This window comes from Pinus tabuliformis, chromosome 7 (genome assembly GCF_031772625.1).
Source record: "Pinus tabuliformis cultivar Carrire ecotype Pingquan chromosome 7, CPIR1, whole genome shotgun sequence".
In the NCBI taxonomy this organism is placed as follows: Eukaryota; Viridiplantae; Streptophyta; class Pinopsida; order Pinales; family Pinaceae; genus Pinus; species Pinus tabuliformis.
This window is the reverse complement of record NC_142293.1, coordinates 1,318,092,433-1,318,115,783: the sequence shown is the minus strand read 5'-3', so window position 1 is coordinate 1,318,115,783 and position 23,351 is coordinate 1,318,092,433. Positions and strand designations below refer to the sequence as shown.

Sequence of the window (23,351 nt, the reverse complement as noted above, 5' to 3'; positions counted from 1 at the left end):
ACCAATTTTTGGTTCGACTAGACAAGTTTTTAAAACTAGGTATTCAACACACTTCTCTCTCTTTGAAACTGCTGACTAGCTATTGTTCTCTTTTCTACTTGGCTGCATTGTAGTTTTGTGGAGCGAATTGTCTTTTGAAGAGGAAGTTTGCATGATAAGACTTCTTTGGAATTGATTTATGAATTTTTGTGGAATATTGTAAGTTTATTTTTGATCTTCTTTCATTTTTGCATGCTATATTATGTGAATTTGGGTTTCTATGTGCCATGTTAAAATTTCTATATTTTTCTTGAAATCTTGATTCTTTATGGTGTGTAAAATTGCTTTCCTTGAATCCTTCAAAAGAACTTTGATATATGCCTCTCTTGAACTTAAAATTTCCCATATAGGAAAGTTTCTAGGGTTTTTAATTAGAGATTTTTACTCTCTCACCTTGTTCTTCAAGGCTGTCTTCATAGATTTTTCCCTAAAAGACTCCATTGCCCAATTAGACCAAGGGAATAGTCAAGTAGGTGTTGACCCCCATCTATCTATATATATATATATATATATATATAATTTTTTTTCTCTTTCTCTTTTCACTAATTTCTAGGTATTTAGAGTTAGGGTTATGTTTTTTCTTAAAATTGTATTTAATAGCAATTTTATTTTGATGTGTTCTGGTCACTCCATAGGGATTGCATTTAATAACTTTAAAAATACAAAATCTAGCATTAATTGCAAGGTAAAACCCTATAATTAAGGTTGACATCATCCCTTTTATCGCTGTTTTGTTCATGTTTTAGCCATAAATACTAAAAACTCACTTTCCTACCCTAAAACTTGTGTAACTAATTGATAGCCTCAATCCTTTATTGATCTCTACTTGAAATGTTATTTCTTCTTGTTGTTATATGACATTGCATGTCATATTGTTGAATATCTCTTAGCCCTATCTTATAAGAACTCGCGTTTATATCTAAAAGGTATGAGGAAAGTGTGGTTGGACTTCGGTGAAACTTATCTTAGCCTTGTTGGCTTCATCAATTCCTTTCCCCAACCATTAGACGTTGCATCACCTTACATCCTTCCTTATTGAATATCCTTAGGTGATCTTTATAGTCAAGCCTACCTTCTGGGATTTAATTCACCACTAAACCGAAGAAAGGCCATTGAAGTGACAATGGTGGCTGATCTCATGTTGCCAGAAGGTCTTGATTTGCCTAGTGGGCCTTTGCACCAGACCTTCTTGATTTTGTGGTAGCAATTCTCTAAGTAAAAGGGCATCTGTGAGCTCAGGGTCATTGGAGGTTAGGTCTAGGTGACTTGAGTGTACTATTTGTAGATGTCCATTATGATGGCCTAGTTTGGTAACTATCTAATCGGCAAGAGATGCTGAATGCGTCAAGGGGGAATCCAAATGGGGGTAGGTGCTTTGGGGGGAGAGTAATTGGTTGAAGAAGCTAGGAGACCTCTCAGAACTAACCTTGTTCCTAACTTGAGGGAGGATCTGACATGCTAGATCTCATACTAGACCCTAAACTAATTTCAAACTCAAATTGCCTCAGTTCATATTTGTGATGAGTTGTTAATGTTGGAAATATGTGATTGAAACTTGCTCTTTTTCTCACAGACTTCACACTATTTTTCTCTACTATATTTTGATGTCACACAGTATTACTCTAGTTCAAGAGCTTTTTGTATAACCTCCGCACCAAAAACCATACAAGGCATTGCATCATGTCCAGGGAGTCTAGCCAGATGGTATTTCAATCGCGTAACCCCTCCTTCCATCTTGGTCCCACACAATTTGCATGATAGATATGCCCGATTTGTCCCACCATTAGGCTCCCCATACTCCCAAAATGGGTCCAAGGCTTTTGGCATATTTGTAGTGAACTAATTCAAACCTAGGGCACCAAAATACAAAAAAATGGCATTAAACACCCCAACACAAAAAATAATAAATAATAACCACCTCATTTTAAAAAATAATTTTTTTACTACATTATTTGCAATGTGAATGAAAAATGGCAATAAGAGGGTGCATAAGAAAGTTATAAAAAAGAATGAAGCTTGCTGTCCAAATATGGAGAAAGCTCTTGCATTGGCTCATGGGCATGAAAATCATAGCAAATGAAGAAAAAACAAAGAAGAAAAATGTTGGTAGGCAAAGAGGCAAGCAAGCATAACCCTAAATCTATGAAAAAAATAATTAACATAGGGGTATTTAAGAACATATTTGTTAATGGAAGAAATGAAGTTTGTCTCACTTTTATTCAATCTTTGATCCACAAAAAATTCTTAGTTGGTGGTGATAATAGCTGTTTGATCCTCAATCCCTCCTTGACAACCACCACAAAGTTTTTCCCCTTCCTTCTCCAAGACTTAGAAACCAAAATGAGCAAATGAAATGACCAAATTCCCTTTTCTAGCCGCGGCCCAGCCTGCCCGGTGATTTTTTCTATTGTCGTGCGATATTTTGCCGAGAAATATCACGATATTTACTCGGTGATATTTCGGAAATATCGCGATATTTTCGGGAGAGGAAATATCACGATATTTACTTGGTGATATTTCGGCTCGCCGAAAATATCGTGGATATCTTGGCCATATTATCAGCACTGGTGGAAATTGCCTTGTTATGATCGTTATATGAAGGCCAAATAATGAAATCCATTCATTTTGGAATAGTCAATATGAGGAACCTAACCCCCTTAGTATATTTGCTGTTTTTGTTTCTGCGTTATTTTCCTTCATCTATAAAGCAAGATGAAGCTAAATTGTTGATTTGAAATAATAATTCAGTTAAATAAATCAGCAACTTCATATTTGCATCATGAGTGGCAACTAGCTCTTCAAGTCTAGCTTTGCATGCGTATTTTCAACAGATGGTTGGGGTTAATTGTACAAAACCTAGTTGCTTTTAGCTTGAGTATATGACTAAATAAAGAATGTAACGAAACTAGTTTTTTCATCAGACTAGGTGGATGTGGCAGATTAGCGATGTCTACCCTATAGTCTACCACAAAGCAGGTGATTGTGGCAAATTAGTTTTTTCATTCATGCAATATTTCATGAGTCCATTGGCCAAGTAGATTGATAGGAAATAGGAAGTGGTTTCTTGCTGTCTCATTTTCTTTTTTATTCTTTTTGCTCAATTTTCTATCTTATCCATATCCCTTTTTCATGTCCACTTCCATTTCCACGTACTGTACTACAGCATTAATGACCTTTGTCTTATCAAGGCTTACTCTTCATTTTCACCTTAAGCCCCCACTCCATAGCATTGATAATCATACTTTAGGGATAACCTCCGTGTGTTAGAGTAGAGATTGCACAAAGTGAGAGGAAGAGCAGCTGATGTGACAGTGGGCAGCCTTTCTGAGTTACACAAAGCTATTACCTTGGTGCTTGCGACTTTACACTTTTGTGTGTGGTAGATTTGTTGTAATAATTCTGGTGTCCTGTATACTGCCTTTTTTGCAGCTTACTCCTTTCATAGCTGAGATTATCTTTGAATGATATAAATGTTCCTTACTGTTCTTATAAATAGAGATTTTATGTTCCTTTTTTTGATGATAGTTGGCAGTTTCTTTCTGCAGGTTCTTGAGTACCTTCTGGATGATGTTTCTGATTTCCTATGCAATCATTTAAATTCCATGGGCACAAATGAGAAGGGTACAAACATAGATGATCAAGGCGGATGTGTGACAGTGCTTAAAGTCTTTCTTGATTATCTGTCTACAAGGGAGATGGAAAACTTCAGATGTCGAAGAGAACATAATCAAAATTCTGTCACTTTGACTACAATGCATCAGGTTCCTATTTTTCTAGTTCTGTTTTGACAGAAAAATATTATGATTTAAGCCAATATTGGCTTACTGTTCCATGTGTTTTTATTTTTATTTTTGTATGGATTCAGTTATTTCCTTTTATATAGCTACAGTTAGTGGTCACTTCAAATATCTAAAAATTGTGTTTGTCTGCAGTCTAAAGGCTTGGAATGGGACACTGTGTTCATTGTAAAGGTGAAGTGAAAAGCTTGTGATGTTGATGTTTTCTTTGTTCTTGTATGATATTTTTTTCAATGTTCGGACGGTTTTTTTGGTTCACAAAAAAGTAGTTTGTGAATAGAAACAAGCTTTTTTTAATGGCTTGATCTATGGTCTATGGTTTCTGTTTTAAAGTCTACAGTAATATATTTTTATAGATGAATGTCTGTTTACTTCTTGTCACTATATGAGCTATTTAGAAGTGGCAGTCTCACAGTGGCTGCAAAAATTGTCAAATGAAAATCTACCTTTAGCAAACTGCAATGAGATCCATCCTCCTTGATCTGTTTGATATTGTTCATTTCTTATTTGTTTCTCTTCCCATTTGTCCCTTCATATTATACCCTATAGACCTAATGTTTATTATAAGCTTCTGCCCCTGATAGAGATGTGTCGAAGCATGAAGGTCATTGGTTATGTTAAAACCCTGCGAGTGTCATTGAATGGGAAGATTAAGGCAGCAAAGGACATACTTGATAAAGGGAAAACATAATTTATTTCTATATGAGAAAAATGTGTTTGTAAAGCTTTAAAGAAGGCGATTATGTATCTGGAAAAAATTGACCTATAGTAAGAATGCTATCCTTCCTACCTATAGTAAGAATGTTATCCTCCCTACATGAAATTTACAGTCTGCTGCCTTTCTGATAACTACTTGACCAACATTAGCTTAAGTATACTTGGGCCAATACCTATACGTATTGAGCTAGCCTCATTATTCATCTTTTCAATACACCTTTTTATCTTAAAGTATCTTCATCTCTATAAATTGCAGTCCAATACCAGATATAATTTCCACTTCTAAGGGAACTGCCCTTGCTATCTACTATAATGACCTACAAGGTATGATATCATTGATTTATCACTGACTATGGATATCCAGGCATTCTTATCGTGATCTGGAAGGATATGTTTTCTACGCAGGCATCGTAACAAGTTCTTTTTAATTCAATGTTTTTCAATATAAGTTGATCAGCTCTTTCTTACTAGTTATATTCGCTTGCATCATACAGGGAAATAGAATTGGCCTTGTGATTGGCTGTCGTTTGTTTGTACTTTCTTTACTTGTAATTCTTGTATTTCACTTAGACTATCCCACTTCCTTGCTCTACTCAACTATGGAACAATAAATTAATACAATAGGAATGAAAATAGTTCTTTTCCTAGTGGCCTGATATTAAACATGTCCAGATAGCCGTCTATGATCTCTCAGATCTGTTCTGAGCAAACCTAGGGAACAATTGAGTAATTAGGCTATGGTCACTGCTAATTACTCTTCCATTCGTTTTGGTGCTTCTCCAGTTACAGGTTGTTGAAGGAAATGTAACTAGGTTCGGTTTTCATAAATGTACTTTTGATATTTGTACTTATTCAAGATAAGGAATATTATTTTATAATATATGTCAATGAGTTTCTTGCTCATTGAAATAGGTCTAGCACTAGTTAAAGTGCTATAGGTAAGTCAAATAGTCAAAAGGAAATGTTGAAGGCCTTAAGGGCATGTTACACCTTGTATGTGTATGTATTATGGCCAAGAGAATACTTCCAAGCAAAGTCACAAGCATCCTCCAAGCGACGACATCCTAAAAAGAGGAAATCCGAAGCATAAAAGTCAAGTCGGCCTCAAGTTATCTAGTCAGCCTCAAGTCGGCCTAAAAGAAGGAGCAGACACCTATATATTAGGGTGATTGCAGCACTCAATTAGAATGCATTCATAACTCTGAAGTTAGTGCAGAAAACAAGGAAGAAAAAGGGTGATCAAGTGACAAGAAAGGGAGCCTCTAGTGCAGCATACAAGGAGAGTCTAGGCCGAAGTTGAGAGGACTGTTTTCTAGGGTAGAAAACAGTCACACGTGCGAGAAACAAAGCCTCTTCCTGCGGTCATTGCAGTGCTATCATCACAGTCACATAACATCATTGGTTGGGCAATCTAAGCAGGCCTATAAGGCCCCTCACTCAAGTGTAGAAGGAGTCCTCTCAAGCAAAGAAGGAAGAGGTCTAAATCACAAAGAAAACAGTCACACGTGCGAAGCCCTTCCATTACAGTCATACAAGTTCATTGATTGGCGAAGACAAGAAAGAATCATCATAGGAAAAGGGTCTCATCAAAGGTATCTCCTCTAGAACAAGTGCAACAAGGTTTACTAACAAGTTGAAAGAAGAACGAAGTGCCAGAAGGAGGAGGACGAATCGCTGGTGAACAAAGTGCCGGAAGAAGGAAGCCTATGTGCCGGGGAACAAAGTGCAAAAAGGAGAAAGGGCTTGACTTGTGCTTGAAGGATATTCTAGTCAAGGGTCTAGGGTTTGGCATTGATCAATAGAAGCTTCAATAAGAGAAATTCACTAAAGGGTTTTCCTCTCAAGAGAAGAAAGGTTTTGGCCCTGGCAGAGAGCCAACATCTTGTGTTCTTGTTTTTATGTTTTGGCAGCAGTTTGATGAAGTATACACATATGCGCTAATAATAAGAAGAAGTAGAATAAGCTAATAAGTAAAAGTAAAAATACTCCACAAATTGTTATCAAGTAACGGAGAATCACACTGCACTACTTTGCCCTAGATTCTTCAACACAGGGGGGTGTCCCTATTGTTCATGCACTGTCAATACTTAGAAAATCTGCATGGTTATTCCTAGTGATCAACACGTGAAGCAATTTTCCTTGATATGTGTGCAAGCAACCAAGGACACAAGAAAGCTTAAATTAAATAATATGAGAGATTCCTTTTCAGAATAGCGAAGATGAAAGAAGAGATGGAAATGTAGTTTAACTGAATAGTATGAAAGTAAAGGCAATAAGACTGCCCACACCATTGTAATGAAAGCTATAATGATTCAACCAATAGATTTGAAGCGCTGTAACACATGGCATAACCAAACCCTGTTTTGTATTGACCCAAAATTGTCTGCACTATGATGGAAAGTACAAAACTGGCTGCATATGTAGCACCCTAAGTTTCATGAAACACTGAAACGTATAGAAGTTTTTGAAATGGGAAATTCCACCTGTAGACAATTTTATTAAAATAATTAATTATTTTTAATGGGTGCCTAAGTCTAAACTTAGGAAATGAAAATAATTAAGGGTATTAATCTAACTGTGGGTGAAACTTCTAGAAGAAGACAAGGATCAAGCCAAAATGATATGATCCATTGATTAGGATCTAATCTGGGCTGTTGGTTCTCAATAGAAGGATTATAAGAGGAGGCTTGATGGGCATTTGGAAAACACATCGAGTGGAGATCAAAAGATCGAATTTCTGAAGCACAACAGTTGCCGGGAAGAGAATTCGAAGTGATCTTTTGTAGTGAGGGGCAGGGATAGTTTTGGTTGGAGATTTCTCCTGATCCGGGAATACTCAGTAGAGGTGGAAGAGAGAGATTTGGGAGAGGCAGCGCAGAGACTGAGCTTCCCAGTGTAGGTTGACGCAGAGGCTTGAGGAGGTCCGTATTTTTGTTGGAGGAATCGATTTCTGAAGTCGGAAGCCAGGGTGTGAGACTGGGAGGTGGAAATCGAAGTTCTTGGGAGGCAAATCAATCAACAGAGGGAGTGACGCTGTGACGCTTGGATGACACAGTGATTGCGTAGAGGCAGCAAGGGGCAAGTCACTCTGTGGCTGGATCAGTTAGGATCGCTTGTGATAGTGTGAGGTACTTCTCGCTATTCTTCTGTTAGTGATATTCTCTGTACTGGATAGCCAACAAGGCATCCAGAGATTGTATCAGAAACTACAGCTTAATAATACAAACCCTCAGCTGCTGCACTAGTTTTTCCAAGGACTTTGGTCCAGAAACAACAGTGTAATGTGTTGTATATTTCTTTCTTGTTCATTTTCTTGTTTCCGCTTATAATTTAATTGGTGTAGATTGCAGTGTATTAGTTCCGATGTTTACTATAGGAAACAATAAATAATTTGTTCAGTAATTAACAAATAGAAGGAACTTAATCAATTGCTGCAGTGGTGATTCGGGTGATTCGGGTAATCAAATTTTTACAATATATATATATATATATATATATATATATATATATATATATAATTTTTTATGAATGAGTTAATAACACACTATATTGCAAGAAAAGAAAGAATATATATATATATATATATATATATATATATATATATATATATATATATAATTTTTTATGAATGAGTTAATAACACACTATATTGCAAGAAAAGAAAGAATGAGACATAAAAATGACGTTTTAGAAGGAAAGCCAAGTCTATATTAACTCCAATAGATGATTACGTGATGCAAAAATCCAAAATTAGCCTTTATGGATGAGGCTTTACATCGAAGTCTCCGAAATCAACCTCTATACGTGAGGCTATATGTGTTAAAACTAAAATGAAACATGAGCTAAAGACAGTTAATGGCTACAATAACATATCATTAATTATAAAAATCCTCATCCTCATCAACAAAGAAGAACAGGACGCTTGTTTAGCAAAAGAGGCAACTCTACTAGTGCTTTCGCTTGCACTTGTATCTCCACTGCTATTAATATCAAGAGCAGAAAGAGAGAGATCTAAGTCTGGACATTTTTCTTCCACATCCCAATCTTTATGAGGCCCACTTGTATATTCTTCACCCCTACGAGAAACAAGGTGTAGGTTTGAATGTAGATGCACAAGGCCCCTTTCCTTTTGCGATCCCATCTTGTTGCGCTTCACACTATGAATGAAACTATAGGTGCTCCAATTCTGTTTTGATGATGAAGAGATTACCACCTGTGAAAGCGTATGAGTGTGAAGACTTTGCAAATAAATACCATTTTCCCCGTGACAAGTCCACCACTTAACCGAATTCATGGTCCTCCTGTCTTCCAAAGCTGTTATGTCTGCAAAATCCTCTATTCCAAGATCGAAACATGCAAATTACTTCCTTACATCAATTTGTAAAGAAGCTGGAAACATCCTATGAAAGCCTTTCTTCACTCCATTGGCCACCTTCTTGTCCTTATGTGGGGCCTTCCTCTTTCCATTGCTTTCAACAAAGAATTCTTCATCATAAAATTTTGTATTCAAAGCATGTGCCAAAGTGTGGAATGGAGTGTTGACGCCATTCCGCCTCGTAACAATGATGGACCTTAGTTGTTTAGCAAAATTAAAATCTACAAAATTAAGAGTGGAAGCCTATTGTGTAATAATTTCCACAATTTTTTCAACCATGGTATCCATGCCATCATGAACCTCTCCTATGAAAGGTCTCTTTGTGTCTGCATCTCAGAGAAGATCTAATGCAGGTAATGTGAACTTGAGCAAGAAATCAATCTTGCTCCACCAATATTCATGAATCAAAACCCTCCTCACCATACTTCCTTCTCTGAATCTGCCTATCCCCACACAACCTAAGTTGAACCCATCCCCATACTCATTATTGTAGTTTTAACTTCAACAACACGACACAACATGATGAAGTTTGAGGCATACCTTGTCTCAACAACTTTCAACAACTCGAATTCGGAGTATTCTCAATATATTTCATGAGATTGGTGGTGGTTGGCAATGAATTTTATAATCTCCCTAGTCTGCCCTGTGACCTCTCTTGGAGAATGTAACTTTTTTCGGTCTTCATAATTTGTACCTTCATATATTTTTATGTAAAAAGGAAAAGAAAAGTAAAGGAAAATTATTTATTTTTCTAGATAAGCATGTTCTTCATGCTTCTAGGTTTTTGAGTCGAAGAGTTAAAGTCCTATTTTGGACCTATTGTAAAAGAAAAGGAAAAAGGAATTTTTAAATGTAAATTTTGGGACAAAAACCCCTCTAGATGCGAAGTCTACCTACATGTCAAGTCAACTCTGCCCCAATGGACGTGTCTATTTGCACCCCGTCAAGTCTATATAAATAGGGAGTAGATGGAGCTCATTTGGACACACACACTTGGATGGTTTTGGTATGAAAACCTCAGAGAAGATAGAGAGGATGAGAGAGGTCGAATTCTACAAGCAAGAGTTTCTTCTTAGAGCTAGGATTTGTGGATGATCTACCTCTTGTTGATGAATTTGCTGGAAGGAAAGGAAGTTTTGGCTTAGCATCTAGAAGCAAAATTTCTGTGGATATGGGTCTTGTTTATCTCATTTGTTCTGATTCTATTAGAAGAGATTTTTTGGGTTTCCCCCTTGGAGGGGTTTTTCCCTGGCTTGGAGCCTATATCTTGTGTTTTATTGTCTTCTGTGATCTTCATGTTTTTATGGTACTTGCTTGATGAAGAGAAAAAATATAATAATAATAATAATAATGTTGTCAAATTCACAAGTAATTATCATTTAATGGAAATTTGTTAATAAGAAAAATCCTCTCGATTTCCAACAACCTCCTTAATCCATTCTATTTTTGTCTCAATCTCTTCTAAAATCAAAGTCAAATTGTGGACAATGCAAGGAGTTTAAAATATGTGATTGTATTGACTCTCAACAATTAAGCTTGCAAATTTGCAAACAGGTGCATTATCTGTGATAACTTGCATTTTTTGGCCCTACTTGTTCAGTAGTAGAAATTAAAATTTCAGCAATGAAATTACTATCCTTTACCTCACCCAAACAATCTTCTGTTTTGATGAACATGCCTCCTTTTAGTGATGATGCAATGACATTAATTAAAGGCCCACGTCTTGTATTAGTCCAACCATTTGAGATAATGGAAAGCTTGATACTACCCCATGAGCTACAAATTAGTTTCGAAATATCATCAAGAAGTTGCCTCTCTTTCTAAATTGTTATGATTTTTTGATAGTTTGGCCCCTTGTAACCTTGAAGGGATTTGTTAATCGCTCTCATCAAATCCTGCAAATATGGGAATCGAACCACATTAAAAGGGATGCCACAAGCAAAGATGGCCCTTTCCACTCTTGAATCAACTTCATCTCTCCCTTGATTATCGAGCATTTTCAACAATCTGCTATCTTTAATTGGATTTGATGGCTTGGACAACTCTTCTTCTATTGTCCTAAGCATATTTTGCATTTTACATTTTCTTTCATTGTGGCTTTATATGCTTTTAATTTTATTTTAGCTACATCAACCTCTGAGGCCATGTTTTTGAGATGTGGATGAAAAGTGCCAATCTCAATGACCCATGACTTCTAGCTTAAAGAATGTAGATGGATAACGGTGAGAGATGGAAGGTGGTGAGTATCGATTACCTTGGACATGCTATATCAATTAGTGTTTCCCTAGTATTGTTGTTCCTTAACCGTAAGGCCTTAGAGGTGGTCCCACTGGACTAGAGTCAAAGACTAACTTCCCAGGTTATGTGTGGGGGAAAGAATACATTCGAAATTGGTTGATCATCCAGTTTGCCCCGTGATCCATATTAATATGCTCATAACAGTAAAGGAAAGAACATCGTTGGAAGAATGGTTAATGCACCTGCAGATAGATGGCCCACCTTCCTTCAAGAAGAAATGCCTAATGGGGGAGATCTGATCTGAGGAATAGGGGGAGCATCTTGGCATAGTGTTATGTGTTGACCATCATGGGGTTGCTGATTGGCTAGTTGTGTAAAGGGGAGAAATTTTTTCTCGAAGGGTTACCCCATCTTTTGGTGGGTAGCAGGTCCCAACCCAAATGAGTGATAAACTACTACATCTTTAAAGGGGATTAGAGAAACATAAAGGAAGTTGGTTATCCAAGCTATTCAAGAAAGAAAAGAAAATCATTAAAGTAAAAAACACCGCAAAGGGGTTTAGAAAATAATCTGAAGAAAGGGGTATCTCATGTCTCCACGATTGCTTCCTCTTATTATCATTACACTGAAGATGTTTTACCTTCTTTAGCTGGTACCATGGTTGTGGCATCTTCCTTAAAGTCTTTTCGATTATGTCACCACATTTATCACATTCATCTATTGATTGATGGGCTTACCTAGGAAATGTCCCTTCGCTTGTGGACTGGAAGCAACTAATAAGGCTAATTGCATAATCATGCCTAAAACAAGCATGATAACTTGCTTACAAATCATTGGCTAGAAGGACATTTGAAGGTGAGGTTTGTGTGAAGTATTATTCTGCCTCTAACATTGAATATGGTCTTGTATGATACTCTAATGGTTTCTTTACCTAATGATGTTGTTCTCATTTGATCTTGAGTGTATGTTTTAGGTGGTTTCATATAGGTACATTGGATGTTCCTTGAGGTATAGCTTGATTCCTTTTGCAACACATTGAAGAGGAAGTCAAAGCCAACTGTGAGGGCACTTGTGACTTTGCAGCAACAACGTTGCCCATCAAGAGATGAGTGTTGGAGCTTGAGCATCCTCCAAATGGATGTATGGCCCCTTATGCACCTATAGATTCTGAAACGTTGAGCCAAGAACCTAGGGAGTTAGCTTGATTGATGATGTGCCCAGATGGCATCATGGCCCAAGACACTGTTGAAAAGTAGTTATCATTGATGTCAACTCTAGCAGTTATAGAAGAAGCCTCACTTTTGTTGACAAAGATGACATGGAAAATCACGAATTTTGGGATCAAGATCACCTTCATTGGATGGTCCTCATCATGCAGATTCTAACGGTATATGGAACACCTCGTAGCTCCTGACGGTTTGAAAGATATGCCCTTCAGAAGGTAAAATCCCCCTTGTTGTGGTCAAATTCCCCAAAAGGAGATGATGTGGCAATTTCCCATTAGTCAACAAAGTAATCAAATAATGAAACTGAGAGGGACTTTCATTAAAGAATTAAATCAAATATTTTATTGCTAAAATATTTTGTGGAGAGGTGAAAATTTGAAATTAAATTAAATGTGTAAGTCGACCTTAATTAAACGAGGGGTTTTTGGCTCCAACTAAATTAAGTTTTGAATTTCAATTTCCCCCCAAAATTTCAAGTTGGCTTGCTCTCTAAAAGGCACCTTGGCTCCTATTTATTGGTGATGTTTAGCCCTCATTTGTGGTGTGAGATAAAGCAAATTTGTGATATTATCTTCTATGTTTCTGAGGCCATTGAGGAGTCATGCATATCTTCAGAAGGAGGCCCAATTTTTCTGTGCACAAAGGACAGTTTGTTGAGAAATGAACTAGTATCATCTTCATAATTGTATTTGAGTCATGATGTAATTTTTTTGTCAAAAGAAAGAAAAAAAATATTTATTATAAAAGAAAAATTATTTATAAAAATAGGTTTCATGCTTTATTTATTTTGTTTCTAGGTCTAAGCACCCATTTGTGCTTCTAGGGTTTGTGTCATGTGCCGTTGTCCTTGTCATTATGTAATAGACCCTTCTTGGGCTCATTGTATCAAAGAAGAAAAATATTTTTATGTAAAAAGTGTCATTTGTCACTCCTCCACCAAGTCGGCCTCAAGAGAAGACAAGTCAGCCTCATTAAAGGATTTGACCACTGTGAAGAGACTATAAATAAAAGTGCATTCGACCTATTTTTTGAATCCAACCAAGCAAGAGTTCGATTCGCAATTGAAGAAAGAGCGAAGGCTAGAAAAAGAGGTGATAAAGACTTTAAAGAAGGAGAAGAAACCTTAGCGAAGAAAGAAGGAACCATAGCGAAGAAAGAGAGCTTGTTTTTCTCTTGTTTTTGCCCAGACATGCGAGATTTCAGAAGTTGCTGAAGGGCTGAAGTTGCAGGTCTGCAATATGGTTGAAATTATGTTGTAGGAGGGGCCGAAATCTATGTTTGTTGTAGTATTGGAGAAGGTTGACTAGAAGCTGATTTTTGTCATCTTGGAAGGATTATCTTGGGAGGCTATCTTGGTGGATTGGAGGAGGTATTTGTCTTGGTCAAAGGGTCTTGGTTGTCTCATTTGATTGGGTTCTAAAGGAAAAGAAGATAATTTTTGGGTTTTCCCCTATAAGAGGGGTTTTGCCATGGTTGAGAGCCTACATCTTATGTCCTTGTTTTGATCTTCTTGCAATTATGTTTTGGTAGTTGCTTGATGATAAAAGAAGACATAAAAGAAGTTAATAAGATAAAGAAATCAAAAGCAATTATCAATAAAAAAAAAATCTTTCTTTCTTTATGATTTTATACCATTGTATCAGAGCTAAGTTGAAGTAGAAGGGAAAAGGCAACTTGAAGATCATTGGGTCTCATCATCTACTTGGAGTTGACATATCTCTAAATCAATTTGGTAGATCTTTTATAAAGAATTCTGAAGCAATTACGTGACAACTTCTGAGACACATTGTGAAATTTCTAAGAAGGTCTAATATGGTCATGAGCATATCAAGTAATTTGAACATTTTACAAAATACCTCCTTCACATCAACTGATAACAACATGCTACAATATGTAGTTGCAAGCTGGGGAATCTGAAGCCCTGTCATAAGGATCTAAAATCCTGAGGCTTCTATCCAATAATTGTAGACAATATGATAACAATCTTTGCTATTTGATGTGAGTTGCTACTACAACATGGTTCTATGTTGCAAAAGTATAACAATGAGAAATCTTGAACATGACAATATGATCCACATTGACAGTAATTCTGAGACATGTTATGAGGATAATACAAAGCAATACAAGACACCTTGATTTAGCAGTGATCTCAAATCTTCAGATGATTCAGAAATCAAAACTACAATGAACTATAATTCATGTGAAAATATTTGAAACAAATAGATTGCATCCATATTCAAATGGAAGGAAGCATGTTTGAAGAAGTCCATATTCAAATGGAAGGAAGCATGTTTGAAGAAGTCCATATTCAAATGGAAGGAAGCATGTTTGAAGAAGTCCTTGACCCCAACATATTTGGAAGAAGAAGATCATGACCTTTGTAGCAGACTTCTTATAATCTTGGATAACTAAGGTATGTAATTCTTGAGGTACGTATAATTGTTTTTATTCTTATAAGGTCTAATCCACATTACATTAGGGTTTTCAAATCCCATTTTGGTTCTAGGGTTTGTATCCTTCATAATGTTGGAGGTTGTTGGCCCTAGTTGAGAAACCCTAACCCTATTCTATTTTGTTCCCTCATAGAAATCCAGTTTTTGGTATCTAGGGTTTGTAGGTAGTCTAGGGAGAAATTGGAAACCCTAGTAAGTATAGAATTGGATTTGAAACCCTAGAATTGATGTTTTGAAAGATAACATCTAGAAACTTAGGGTTTGGATTGGAAAAACCCTAGGAATTTCTCCCTCTCTAAAGAGTCTATGAAATCCCTAGTTTGTAATTATACTCTTGTACTTGTATACTTTTGGTGGTACTTGTCAAGTAAATGTTGCAGGTACATAAAAGAAATGTTGATCTTATGCAAAAGGAAGCCCTTCAAGAAGAAGCTTTCACCTTCTCACAAAAGATAAGTATTCTTTATCTCCTTCATTATTTTGATTTCTTTAGCTTTATTATTGTTGCTCGAATATTATCCTTTCTCTTGTATTTTCCTTTGAAGGAAAGCTTGCAGGTATATTCTAAAGAATAAGGATTGTGACTAGATTCAGAGGGAGTCTTCAAAGGGAGACTTGTAAGAAGCTTTGTTGCAGAGGGAGTCCTTCAATAGGAAACCCTACAAGGTTTGTAAAAAGAGCAACTCAAGGTATGTAAAATTGCAAGATTTGTAGCAGATAAGAAGGTACGATCATTTTGAAATTTGCTTTATATTATTAACTCTCTAGAATCATAAAGATTCTTATTTGTTAGGGTGATTGATCTTTTCAACCCCTATTGTATTATCTATCTTTTGTTCTCTTTGGTAAAACCCTAATCTTTAGGGTTCACTATAAAAACCCTAGCCTTTTAGGGTTTGTTGATGATATCTAAAACATATGATGAAACCTTAGTGTTTTAGGGTTTGATTAATTAGTGTTTATGACAAAACCCTTATGATAGTTAATGTAAGATCCTAGGAATGAAACCCTAGGTATGTATGTTTCTGTATGGTTGAAAGCCTAACTTGGTCTAGTTGTTGTACATGTAATGTTTAATTTTAAAGTTTTGATTCTAGTATCTAGGGTTTGTAACTAAACCCTAGCAAAGGTTATTGTAAGAGTCTAGGGCATGAAAGTGTAACCCTAGTTGATTGCTAACTAGGTCTATGATTTGAATATCTAAGTTTTGATAAACCCTAGATGCTCTCTTTGTGATATTATGCTAACCCTATATTGATAAAGTTTATTTCATGCTCTTGTATATGTATATATTTGTGTGCCCGGTTGTACTTGTTGCTGAGATTTATAGGCACATGGTTTGCAAGAAGTTATAAAGAGATATGGCTACCTGATACTTGATGATAACCTTATGATGATGATGAGCATGATTGAAATAGGGATATGTAATAACCTTGAAATAGGGATCTGTAATAACCTTGATGACATTGAAGTTTACATTGAAAGATAACCTTGTTGCCATATGAAGATAAGAAAAATAATGAAGGTTGAAGTTCTCCGATGATAAGAGCTTGTGAGGCTGAAAAGTTGTTGATGAATAAAGAAAAGTATATATCCTCTATAGTTGAGAAAGAGGACATGATCTTGGAAACTTGAAGAACATTGATAAAGAAGAGGATGAGATTGGAGATTAGCTAAGGCACTACTGATGGTTGGTATTGATGTATCGTGAATAAGATTCGGTTGTTTTGAGAAGTGTTGAAGCTGAGTTTGGTGCTGCTGAAGAAGTTGGAAAAGGAAGCTTTTGTCAAGATTTGTTTGGATATATTGAAGAACTAAACAATATCAGGATACTTGAGGACCCTAGATATTGTGCTAGCATAACGATGATAAGAACCAGTATATTGAAGTGACTAGGGTTGTAAAGCTACTGGATGTTCTAATGGTTGAACATGTAGCTGATGTGTGGATCTCTCCCTGAGAGGTTTGAATAATTGATAAGCATGCTCAGATTGGTGGATATCTCTGATTTGGTTGAGAGGGAGAGATGAGTACCACAAACTGGCCGTATGATCGTATTTGGGAGGACATCTTGGCCAGGTTGGTATTGAGATCTCATGTTGTGGTTTGGCCTTGATGATGTTTGGATCCTGGTATGGGAGGGTATCTTGGTCATGTGGAGCTCCATTGTTGTGTTTGACCTTTGTGATACCTGGATACCTGAGGGTTGGTGTTTTGGCTTGAAGGCCTAGATGGTATCTATATCCAACTGGATTGATACCAGGGTTGTGGCCCGATGGTACCTATAGTGGCATGTTGTCTTGATGACACCTTAGTCCCTGATAGTGTCTTAGGTCCTTGTATCAATGCCTTGGAAATGCCACTTGGATCCTTAAGTTTATGGATCCTTGAAATAGTGCCATTGACACTTGGATCTTTGAAGTGTTGGATACTTTGCTAGTTTTGGTATCCCTAGCATTGCGTACGCTGTTGTACTCTTCTTAGAACATTTCAAATTGAGGTCAACCTTGTACCAGTTGAACAATTATGAATACCTCCCTAGTTAAGAGGGAGTGTTGAGAAATGTAACTAGTATCAGTCTTCATAATTGTATTTGAGTCATGATGTGATGCATTTGTTAAAAGAAAGAAAAAGAAAAAATTATTGTAAAAGAAAAACTATTTATAAGCATGGGTTTCATGCTTTACTTATTTTGTTTCTAGGTCTAAGCACCCATTGTGTGCTTGTAGGGTTTGTTTCATGTGTCACTGTCCTTGTCATTATGTAATAGACCCTTCTTGGGTTCATTGTATCAAAGAAGACAGTTGTTTTTATGTCAAAAGCATCATTTGTCACTCCTCCACCAAGTCGGCCTCAAGAGGAGACAAGTCTGCCTCATTAAAGGATTTGACCACCTTGAAGAGACAATAAATAGAAGTGCATTTGACCTATTTTGTGAATCCAACCAAGCAAGAATTCAATCTGCAATTGAAGAAAGAGCGAAGGCTAGAAAAAGAGGTGATAAAGAATTAATGAAGGAGAAGAAACCTAGCGATGAAAGAAGGAACCCTAGCGAAGAAAATGAGCTCGTTTTTCTATTGTTTTTGTTCACACGTGTGAGATTTCAGAAGTTGCAGGAGGGATGAAGTTGCAGGTCTGCAGTAAGGCCGAAATTCTGATGCAGTAGGGCCCCCAAAATCTGTGTTTGTTGTAGTATTGAAGAAGGTTGACTATTGTTGACTAGAAGCTGATTTTTGTCATCTTAGAAGGACTATCTTGGGATGCTAACTTGGTGGATTGGAGGAGGTATTTGTCTTGGTCAAAGAGTCTTGGTTGCCTCATTTGATTTGGTTCTAAAGGAAGAGAAGATAATTTTTGGGTTTTCCCCTAGAAGAGGAGTTTTGCCTTGGTTGAGAGCCTATCATGTGTCCTTGATGTTTTGATTTTCATGCATTTATGTTTTGGTAGGTGCTTAATTATAAAAGAAGACATAAAAGAAGTTAATAAGATTGTAAAGAAATCACAAATAATTATCAATAAAATAAAATATTTCTGCCATTATGATTTTCTAACACTATTCTACTTCTGTTTTGAGGTTGGTTCATCTAGGAGTTCGACCCTCCAAGGGCACAAGTCTGTAGTGAAAGATTGGACCAAATTTATTGTTGTAGACCCTAAAATTTTTTGATCCTTCTTAGATCGCATTGAAGCATTGAAGCAACTAAGCGATGACATCTAGGGCATTTTTCAAGGTTTGAAGCAGTGCAGGGTTTCTTTTCTCTGTTTATCTTTCCTTAAGGCTTCACTGATTTACTGTGGGCATTCAACCTCTCGTTTTGGTTCTGAAGCAGATCTGTACTGTTTCTTGAGACCCCTTTCTGATTCATTTGAAGCAGTCTGAGTGACGCAGACCTGAGATTTCCTGTGGAGAAGGTTCAGACCTGTAGTAGGGCAATTTTATGGGCACATTAAGATAATTTTGTGACAATTCTCAGAGTTTTTTGAAGTCGTATCTTTGCAGACCTGGTTGTTTGTAGCTTCAGTGAAAAATCTCCTTGCATTATATCTTTTGGGCTATCTGAATTTCTGAAGTCTCTTTCTTTTCAGCTTGTCTAATCTGAGTTTTCAAAGGTTCATCACACAGGGAATTCGTGATACAAATCCTGTAGAAAGCAAGCAGACTTTGAGGCTCCCCAATCATGGTCCTAGCTGAATACTGTGCATAATTACCATTTGCATCTGAAGGCTATTTCACAGAAGACAACAAGGTATCTGAAGGCTATTTGTTGTTATATTTGCTGCTACACACACTGCTCTCTGCTGCTGCCCTTACTGTCTGCAACCATTGCTTCTGTCCATGCTAACTCTGTTGCTACACTCACTATTTGCTGTCCACGCTGCCTCTACTGCACATTACTACTCTTACTGTCTATTTCTATCTCATCTACTTCAAACTATTGTCCCACTTATTGACACATGCTGCCTCACACTACCATAGATGAAGTCATCATGAAATTTTTTTCATCACAATCTCAGTGTAGTCATCATCACTGCCAATCATGTATATGTCAATCACTGTCATCAATCATGTCAATCCTCAAGGTCTACTCTTGTAACAGTCATGCATTTAGGTTTCTGTCACCATATCACAACAAGCTCTTCACAATGCTCACATAGAAGATCATGTCACATGTAACTCATCATTAGACCACTGTTATCAAAAGGACTATATATGTCATGGTCATTGGTATATCAATGGTCTCAAGCAGTGTAGGTTGTTGTCACATCGATGGTACTGTCATGAGAGTTCCCACAAATATAACTGCCATACAATCATTGGATATGCCCTTACAGTTAGAAAATCACAGAGGCAGAAATATTTTCTTATGTTAATAATTACTTGCGATATCGTAGTGTTCTTATTAACCTTTCTTATGTTCTTCTTTTATCATTGTTTCATCAAGCAATTATCAAAAGCAAAACATGAAGATCAAGACACCAAATGTAGGCACTCTGCCAAGGGTAAAACCCCGTCAAACTCTTCCACTAACAAATTCAAGTTGAGATAGACTAAGACATTGGACTAAAAGACCTTCCTTCTCCACCAAGTCAACCTTCTAATATGATTCAACAAATTTCAGTGGTTTCTTCTTGAATAGTAGCTTCAGCCCAGCAACAACCTAGAATTTCAGTCCCCAACAAATCCAAGATTTTAACCCAACTATATTACTGCAACTTCAGCCCTTCCAGCAGCTCAACAGCTTCACACATGTGAGGGAGAGAGAGAGAGAGAGAATTTTGACTTCTTGTGGTTGATAATGACCTCTTTCTCCTTCACTAGCCCTTTCCACCTTCTTCCTTGAATTTCACAGTTCTTACTGCGCCCAACAATTGCAAATCGAACTTGGTGAGTGAGTGCTCCAAATGAGGTCGAGTTGCTGCCTTTATAGAGGAGATTTTGCCACTTAGTTAGGTTGACTTGTCCAGTTTGGGGGCGACTTGGTGGAAGAGGGCTAGAAGACCTAATTTACATCAAAACAAATTTGTTTCTTGATTGAAAATGCCCGAGAAGGGTCTATTACATTATGACATGGACAAGGACACTTGACATAAACACTAGAAGCCTACAATGCAGGCTTTGACATACAAACCATTGACCCTAGCATGAAACCCATGCTTTAATAAGTCAATTTCTTTAATAATAAAATTCCTTTTTCTTTCTTTTGACAAATACATATATTGCAACTCAAATACAATTATGATGACCGACACTAGTTACATTCTTCAACACTCCCTCTTAACTAGGAATGTATTCATAATTACATATATATAGAGAGAGGTACATGGAAGATCTCAAAATGATATGCTCTATGAAGAGTCATAGCACACATGGTGCTACAGATTAGATACCTGAACAGGGTACTCTAATCGTGTGGGACTAAAATGGACTCAAGCTTTAGCCACTAGATGTATCATCAGGGTTTTAGGCTCTACCATCAACCTAGGGATCTAGGTGTGTATTCAAAGTTAGAGCTCCATGACCAACGCCACCCTCCCTACTTCAAGATCTAGACATCAACACATAGGCCGACCATATGTCCTCCCAAGCATCTTTCCATAAGATGCTTCATCTCTCCTAATCAACTAAATCAAATGTATCTACCAATCCAAGCATGCTTCAAATGTTCAACCTTTTATGGAGAGATCTTGCACAATCACAACCCTAATCAGTAGAAAACTTTCAAATATATATACAAGTAAACACCAACCTTCAAGGTCCTTAATCATTCTGATGCTACTTATATCATCTTCAATCTTATTCGAAGTTTTCGTTTTCCATTTCTCTAGCAACACCAAATACAGTCTCAATACTTCTCAAGTCTTTTGTTTATAACTTCATGAATCACGAACATTCATCTTTTCTTCTATCAAAGCTCCCTCATAATGTGAGGAGATCAACAACTTCATAACATCGGAAAACTTCATTCTTTCAAGGCTTCATTTCTTTCTTATGGCATCAAGGTCATCTTGATCATCATCATTCTTATAACTTCCTTCATCATGCTCATCATTATCATCTTCAACTTATGAATATCTTGAATATTATGTACCTGCAAATCTTCAACAACAAGTACAACCAAATACAAATATACAAAAGCATGAAGACAACTATAATATCTTTATGGAAGCATCAAAACATTCAAACTTTAGACATGAAATACCTAAACCTTGTTAGGTTCATAATCAGCAAGAGACACATCTTTTTATATACTAGACTTCAACTTCTTGCTAGGGTTTTGTCATAAACCCTAGACTTCATCTTCGAGACATAAAGCCTTAGATATCAACAATTCAATAACAATTCAATCATAGTACAATATATATCTAAGGTTTCAACAATAAGCTTTTAGAATTACATGTCAGACTCTACTAGGGTTTGTTGAAAACCCTATATTTTATCATCAAAACTAAATCATATCGAAAACAATATCCTAGAATATCAATTTCTACTAGGGTTTTGTTACAAAACCTAGATTTTACAAACTAAATCATTAAGTTAGCATACTTGTGTATACATATCTAGGATGCACTAGTATTTCACATCAATATCTACTAGGTAAACCCAAGACACAAACATCAAAGTTAGATATACAACAATTTCATTCAGACTAGGGTTTTGATCATATGGACAAATATATACCTAGGGTTTCATTCCTAGGATCTTACTATAACTATTACAAAGGTTTTTGTTTATAAACCCTAATTCACCAAACCCTAAAGAACTTTCTATCATAACAATACCAAAACCCTAAACATCAAAAGAATAGGATTTCTAGACTTCATCAACAACCCTAAGTAGACTAGGGTTTCATAATCAACATTGGCATACCCTTAGCAACCAGAGGCTAGGGTTTTGTAGTGAACCCTTAAAGGTTAGGGTTTCACAAGAATGATCAAAATGATAGTATGACGAGGGTAGATTCAATCTAATGTTTAATCACCTAACAAGAATCTTTAAGATTCAAAACCCTAGACATAACGATGTCGTAATGTAAAGCACGTTTCAAAATAGAATGAACATACCTTTTCTTGTAACAAAGCTTGTAGTTTAAGACATACCTTGAATTGTTCTTTAACAAACATTGTGAGACATCAACTCTTGACGGGCTTCCTTTGCAACAAAACTTCTTCCATGCTTCAATTCTATCCTTTGAAGTCTCCTTCATAACCTCTGAGCATTCAACAAGCTTTCCTAACCACAAAAAATATAAAAGGTTATTAGCATATAATACAAAAAAATCTTGATATGAGAGGGAAACCAAACATAAAAGAGGAGACAAGGAACAAGATACTTATCTTTTGGTAAAATGGTGAAAGCTCCCTCTTAATCCAATCCTTTTGAGGGATACCTACAACTTATCAAAATAATTCAAAAATGTTCTAACAAGACATGTTAGACCTACAAACTCTAGAAATCAAAACATAAAGGAAAACAATACAAAACTTAGAATAGAAGACTAAGAAGGATATGTAAGAAAGGAATTAGTAGTATAAGTCTTTGACTTCTGATTCTTCAGTTGTGTTCTTCTGAGGTGGAGCTTCATTGTTGATATTTGCTTGTTTCCTATCTCTCTTCTTATTTCTTGGATTCTTAGGACATTGATTTTTGTAATGACCCATCGTATGATAGTTGTAACATTCAACCTTTGATAGGTCAACTTTCTTCTTTGGTCCTTTGAACTTTTTGAAGGTTCCCTTCTTCTTGTGATGGGCAAAATAGGCATTAGAGGTGTTTTCTTCTTCATCTTCCTTCTTGTTGTTCTGACTTCTTCTTGACTGCATGCATTCCACATTTGTTCGAATGTTGTAGTATCCTTCCAATTGCTAATTTCTAATGCAAAAGCAGTCCAAGATTTTGGTAGTGCTAGAAGAACAACAATTACGAACTCCTTATCTGGTACAACTTCATTTATTGCTTGGAGTTCATCTCTTATTCTATATATCTTTACAAAGTATGATGATACAA

At 36.4% G+C, this 23,351-nt stretch overlaps 1 protein-coding gene across 1 annotated transcript in view; it reads left to right on the top strand.

The window, feature by feature from the left end:
* LOC149252416 (ATP-dependent DNA helicase SRS2-like protein At4g25120) overlaps window positions 1–23,351 on the top strand; it is a 429,434-nt gene that overhangs the window by 273,780 nt on the left and 132,303 nt on the right. The window contains exons 20-21 of the mRNA XM_089459690.1: window positions 3,585–3,800; window positions 3,972–4,010. Of these exons, the coding sequence (XP_089315816.1) occupies window positions 3,585–3,800; window positions 3,972–4,010 (255 nt within the window). The remainder of the gene's footprint in view (window positions 1–3,584; window positions 3,801–3,971; window positions 4,011–23,351) is intronic.